General features: G+C 39.2%; 1 protein-coding gene across 1 annotated transcript in view; it reads left to right on the top strand.

The window, feature by feature from the left end:
• The window catches only part of slc4a5b (solute carrier family 4 member 5b), a 93248-nt gene extending 89228 nt beyond the window's left edge, over positions 1-4020 (top strand). Inside the window, exons 20-24 of the mRNA XM_037692460.1 lie at positions 1074-1146; positions 1239-1307; positions 1919-2092; positions 3651-3815; positions 4006-4020. Of these exons, the coding sequence (XP_037548388.1) occupies positions 1074-1146; positions 1239-1307; positions 1919-2092; positions 3651-3815; positions 4006-4014 (490 nt within the window). The 3' untranslated portion in view covers positions 4015-4020. The remainder of the gene's footprint in view (positions 1-1073; positions 1147-1238; positions 1308-1918; positions 2093-3650; positions 3816-4005) is intronic.
• The last annotated feature ends 2719 nt before the right edge of the window (positions 4021-6739 follow it).

Below are 6739 nucleotides of genomic sequence, written 5' to 3'. Positions count from 1 at the left end.
CCACCACCACCACCATAAGTGAAAATCTGCCAAGTAGCAACATTTATTTTAGTATTTTTATATATTTTCAGGCTTTAGAAAATCTTCCCATGCTCTTGCAATGTTCTAAACTCTTAAACCAATGTCATTTTAACAACATGCATACAGTACTGTATATGTAACTCCTAAATTTTACTTATCAGCTCTGCAGAACAGGAGCGGCTCTCGTTCTGGTCCAACTCTGTTCTGGTCCAACTCTGTTCTGGTCTGACTCGTTTCCATTTCTGCAGACATGCCCTGCAGCAACAAATCCCACAATCAATTTTGTAAACTCTTAAAGCTACTCATTTTAACAGCATACTTATATGTACAGTAGCTCCTACATTTGACTTACCAGCGTGTCCCGCTCAAAGGTCCTTGTCGGCCAGTGGAAAAAGATGAAAAAAGTAACGGTGGGCTCTGGATGGACCGCCGGACCTTCGATGTGCGTCCCCACTCAGAGGTCCATGTGAGCGGGCTACCAGCTCTCAAAATTCCATGATGGCTCTGGAGGTTTGGTTCTGCTCCAGTTCTGGTTCATTTCAGTGGGTTCTGTGCGGCTTCTCTGCATCCAATGAGCACCAAAGTCACTGTAATAAGCGCCAAACTTTTTCGATCATATCAAAACTTTTCCTCTAGTTTTTCGGCAGAAAGAAACATGGCTTCTAGGTGGTGCCCTGTTGGCTTCTGGGAAATGTAGTCATTATGAGCGGGAATACAGTGTAGGCTCATGGAGAGAAAAGTGCAAAATGGCGGCGCCTTTCCAAAGTGTGTTTTTTGTTTAAGTTTTTACTGTCGAGTACAGTACTGTTCTGGATTGGGACACAATTACTGTCCCAATCATGTGAGTAATATTAAAGTTGACAGTCATGTTCTGCCAATTTTTTTGCATAATATTATGCACTGTACGTTCACAAACCGTGATAGAGCGAGTCCATGAAAGTCGAACCCCAAAGTAGCGAGAGACTAACTCAAACTTTTTATTCCTTACAAAACTAAATCCTTGCCTGTGATTTATTTCTGCTGTCACATCCTAAGAATATTGTTGTTTCTAGAGAGCAGCGGCTGACAGGGACACTGGTGTTCGTGCTGACTGGACTTTCAGTGTTCCTCGCTCCAGTCCTTCAGGTCAGCATCCAGATTTTACACATTCTTCCCTTTTCTGGTGCATCACTTGTTTTTTTACATTTGTCTTTTGATTGCCATTCTGTTTACCTCAGTACATCCCCATGCCGGTTCTCTATGGAGTGTTCCTCTACATGGGAGTGGCATCACTGAGTGGCATCCAGGTATGCCACAGACATTATTAACACATGACTCCAAGGGACATGGGGGGCATTTATTTTGGAAAAGGATTTAACTCAAAGCTCAAATGCATTGTGTAATGGTGGATATGCAAAGAAAAACTAAAAGACTACATATAAATGTTGAAACATTAAAGTGGATTAAAAAGCACTCAGATAACGCACACAGGTTCTTCAAGTGACTTTTCCCCCAAATGGCAAAGTTCTCTCGGACCAAAAGTTTCTATATTATATGTTTCTATATCATTTTGAGTTTAGAGTTTAGATAAAATTGATAATCTGAATCAGTTGGAGTGTGTTGTGGCTGCAGGATTTAACAGTTTTAGATCAAAATGTATGCATTGGGATTCTACCACTCTCCTTTAAATCCCTCACGTCAAATAATGACTCCAAGTTTAGTCAAATTGATTTTAAACCTAAAGTATTTCAGAATTTTTCTTTATTACAAAAATCATTAAAAGCATTAAAGCATTAAAAAATATTGAAAAATGCTGTAATGGGTCAGTTAAAGAGAAAATATGTGGTTGGGAATAGTGTTATTTAAAGAAAAGAAAGGAAAAAAAGAACAACCAACAGCTTCCTTCTTCCTGTTCCAGTTCTGGGAACGTATCAAGTTGTTTCTGATGCCACCCAAACACCAGCCAGACTTCTCCTTCCTGCGTCACGTTCCGCTGAGACGCGTCCATCTTTTCACCGTCGTTCAGATCATCTGTCTGGCCGTCCTCTGGATCCTCAAGTCAACATTCCTGGCCATCATCTTCCCAGTGATGGTATGTGGGTTATGTCCTGATGTTACTGCCTTTAACATAAAACTGAATAAATGGAAACACTCAAAACTACACTGCCTGATGTGGAAGCAATTTGTCAATGACAGTTTAGCTGTATGCTAAATAATATTTTACCTTATTGTTTTACCTCATTTAAAAAGGTATTAAATATAAATATTAAAGGAAACTTAAAGCTAGTTTTAAATCCTACACAAAACTATAAACTATTTATTGAAGTAGATTTCTTACAAACTGACATTTTGAGAGTTGCCATTAAAAAAAGGACTGATTTAGGACATTACTTGTATATCCATCCATTATCTTTACCTGCTTTTTCTTTTTTGGGTCGTGGGGGTCACTGGTTCCCATGTCTAGCAGTCACTGTGCGGGAGGCAGGGAACACCCTGGACATGTCTCCAGTCCATCACAGGGACAAAGAGGCAAACAAGACAAACAACCATTCACTCTCTCACTCTCACCTAGGGACAATTTAGAGTTACCAATCAGTCTAACATGCATGTTTTTGGTCTGTGGGAGGAAACCGGAGTACCCGGAGAAAACCCACGCATGCACAGAGAGAACATGTAAACTCCACCCAGAAAGGCCCCCGGCTGGGATTTGAACCAGGGCAACCTGCTCGCTGAGAGGCAGCAGCTCAACCAACTTCACCACCGTGCTGCCCCATACTTGTACATTTATGCATATATTTATTTGTAAACTATACTTGTAAATGTAGCCATTTTTATTTATTTATTATAAAACTTCCCAATTCCTCCAACATATCCTCTGGTGACTATTGTTATGGCCAAATCTTTAAAATGTATTTTAAATTGCAGCATGCCACTTTTCTTTTTATAAATCTATACCTTAATACTGTTGCTCAGTAATATTTTCTGTTTGATTTTAGCTACACATTCAAAGGTCGAAGGGTCACTTAATTACTCCTATAAACAAAAAACAATTCAAACAAGCGATAGGCCAATGTTCCCCTTTGCTGAGGGATTTGGACAGTGAATGTTTGTAGGTATAAAGATGTCTCTGCAATGAGGATAATGCTCAGTTTCATTCATTCAGAAAACAGGAAGTAACAGCAAGAGAGCATGGACCCCCCCCCCCCCCCCCCCCAAAAAAAAAAAAAAAAAACCCACACCTATTATAAAAAAAGGCATTAAAACTGGACTACTGGTCACACCATGCCAAAATCACTACAAAAGAACAAACAAACAAATAAACAAAAAAATACATACAAAAAAATTTTAACAAAAATGACCTGCTGGCTGCAGGCCACAGCTCCAGGGTTAAGACAAAAAAAACATGTTTTTAGAGTCTGAGGTTTGACCCACTGAAACACTGCTCCCACTCTGAGTTTCCTCAGTCTACCATGAGGCTCCCGAAATGAAAGTACAAACTTTCAAAATGTTTCTGGCCTGTGGAGTACCCTCCTTTGTTACAGGGTCTTTGGGCTGACTTCATGGTGTGGAAACCTTTTAATGTCAGAAAATATAAAAGCTGAAGCAAATGGCTTCATCTGTTGATAATTGTCTTTTTCCACTTTGTGCAGATTCTGGGCCTGATGGTTGTACGAAAACTACTGGATCTGATGTTTTCCCAGCACGACTTAGCATGGCTGGATGACCTCTTGCCTGATAAAGACAAGAAGAAGAAAGAAGATGAGAAGAAAAAGAAGAAAGAGAAGAAAGCAGTGGAGCCAGAGAGCGATGAGGAGGTTGTGCACACACACTGTGATCATTTCTGTCTGCCATGCACTTTATTAAGGTGTAATTTCTAAAGTCATGATTCTCTTTTCTTGACTTTCTGTGTCTATTTACATTTGTGCCACTCCATCTGTTGTTTGTGTTGTTCATGGTTTTGTTTTCTCTGACTAATACTTGATGTTTCTCCTCTCTGTCCAACAGTGTTGCTGAAAAGGCACTGTACAACACTTATTACAATCACATTGTCTTTTCATCCTTTTATCAGTGGATTTCCCCCTTTTCTCCCACATTTTCACCATAGAAACCATCTGTTTGCCTGTTTGTTCCCATTCTGACCTCGGTTCAGTCCAGAGAAGGCTGGGTGTAGTCTGTATTTTTGTTACATGAACAAAGCATCAAGCCTGAGCACTAACACAGCAAGAAGACTGCACAGTTTACCCCAAAGTGCTTTAATCATCAGCCAACAAGTCCTTAGTTTTGGTTTGGGGCCAACTCTATTCTTCCCAGTCAACAAAGAAGGTTTTATGTTTTGTGGCACAAAGAGATCCTCATTGCAAATTCAATGAAGCTGAGTTTCAAACATTTAATTAGCAAGAGTTTAGATTATGTTAAAGATTTAAACAATTTGAACAAATCAAAGTAGAAGCTCCTTACCTTCCTCCAGAACTGATTAAATTTATTAACAAGTGAGATAGTAGATTCTTCAATGGCTAATCATCATTTAAAAGTGTTTTTTTTTTTTTTGTTTTTTTTGGCCACTGGATTGTGTAAGTGCAACTGAGTTCAGTTACATAGCTTCATGGAAATAAAGAAATGTTTCACAATAATACAGTCATGAGGACATGAAAGTCCATCTTCTAACATACAGTATTCTCGTCTTTACCGCTTTCTAACATGATCTAAATCCAAACTTGCACACAAAAAACAAACCAACAGACAAACCTATTAATAATTAAAAAAAAACTGATTCCTTCATGCTGGTCTTATATTAGGTACAAAAATAAAACACAAAAACTTTGTGTGTAAAATTAAGTTTACCCCATGAATCAGCAGCTTGTAGAACCACCTTTCACAGCAATCGCTCTCAACACTTGAAGCAATGTCCATAGATGGTTGTATTTGGTTTTTCCACACATGCTGCTGGACTTAGCTGCACTGAACTATAAGGTGAGGTTCTCTGTTTACCAGTCAGTCTACGTTCCTACCCTCATCTATGGCCACGAACTCTAGGCAGTGTCTGGAAGAATGAGATCGTGGATACAGGAGGTTGAAATGAGTTTCCTCTGCAGGGTAGATGGGCTCTCCCTTAGAGACAGGGTGATAAGTTCAGTTATCATGAGAGACTCTGAGTAGAACTGCTGCTCCTCCACATCGAGAGGAGCCAGTTGAGGTGGTTCAGGCATCTGGTAAGGATGCTTCCTGGGCGCCTCCCTAGTGAGGTGCTTCAGGCATGTCCAACTGGGAGGAGACCCCGGGGAAGACCCAGGACACGCTGGAGAGACTACATCTCTCGGTTTGTCTGGGAACTCCTTGGAGTCCCTCCAGAAGATCTGGAAGAGGGGGCTGTGGACAGAGATGTCTGGACCTCCCTGTTTAAGCTGCTGCCCCCGAGACCTGACTTCGGAGTAAGCAGAAGATAATGGATGGATAGCTGCTGTACATTATGACCAAACATGTTTACTTAAGGTTCATCTGTCTGGCTGAGTGGTTAGAGCAGTTGTCCTCCATTGGGAGAGTTGGGGGTTCGATTCCACTAGCAGTCACATGTTGCAGTAATTCTGGGCAAGAAATTTAACCCCTCATTGCCTCTGATGTGTGTCCCATCAGTGTATAAATGTGATCTAAAGCAGTGATTACAGGTAGTCTTTTTAGAATGATTTGTTAGATTCGTTTTGTAGAGATCTAGTAGAGTGCTGTATGAATGTGTGTGGAGGTAAGAGGGAACAGATTGTGTTGTAAAGCCTTTGAGCATCTTGATTAGATGGAAAGGTGCTATATGAGTACAGTCCATTTACCATTTAAATTACCACTGGTTCAAGTCTTTTCGGGAGGGGTTTAGTTCCAAACATGTTGCCCTATCATGCAGAGATTCATTCATTCAACCTTTATTTAGACAGGTAAATCCCATTGAGCCTCGAGGACTCGAGGCTAAATGGGATGCAAGGACTCGAGGATATATATATATATATATATATATATACATATATAATTTTTAAGCTTGAAATAAAATGATCAAACTAAACTAATAGCACAACTAAGATTTGGACCATTTTATAACCTGGTAAAGACCAGAAACCTTTCAAATGTAAAGAAGGTAGACTTTCTTTCCCCCATGACACTATGAATAATAATGATGTTTGATGCCCTGTCATTAGAAGAATTAATTCTCTCATAACAACAACAACAACAAAAGACTACACCTGGCCTTTTTATATATAAGATAAACCATTTTTCCTTTTTTTACCTGGCACATTTACTACTTTATTTTAGTGATAAGCACTAAATCTGAGCATAAAGCTGTGATTCAAACAGCTGGGCATTCTGTATGCAAGGAATGTGCTTTTATTTGTTGACAAGACTGTGAATATATTTAAAATCATTGATACCACTTTACAACAAGGCTCCCCTTGTAGATGGCTAATAAATACTTTATAGATACATTATTAATTCCTCCATAAACACTTTATACATCATTAATAATTGTTTATTATGCATTAATTAAGGGTGAGGAAGAGACTAAACTGACCAGGTTCTTGCCAAATAGTGAGTCACATCTGGTCACCTACAGTATTTATTTCATGTAGAGTTGTTATATTAAACATTTCAGACTAAGTTACTACCTTGTGAGCACAATAAGCATTTGTAAACCTCATGTTTTGAGAATATAATATTAGTTTTAGATACTTATAATGCAGTGATAAAATACAATATTATT

Source organism: Nematolebias whitei, chromosome 18, assembly GCF_014905685.2.
Source record: "Nematolebias whitei isolate Nwh7 chromosome 18, NemWhi1, whole genome shotgun sequence".
Lineage (NCBI taxonomy): Eukaryota > Metazoa > Chordata > Actinopteri > Cyprinodontiformes > Rivulidae > Nematolebias > Nematolebias whitei.
This window is presented reverse-complemented; position numbering and strand designations above follow the sequence as displayed.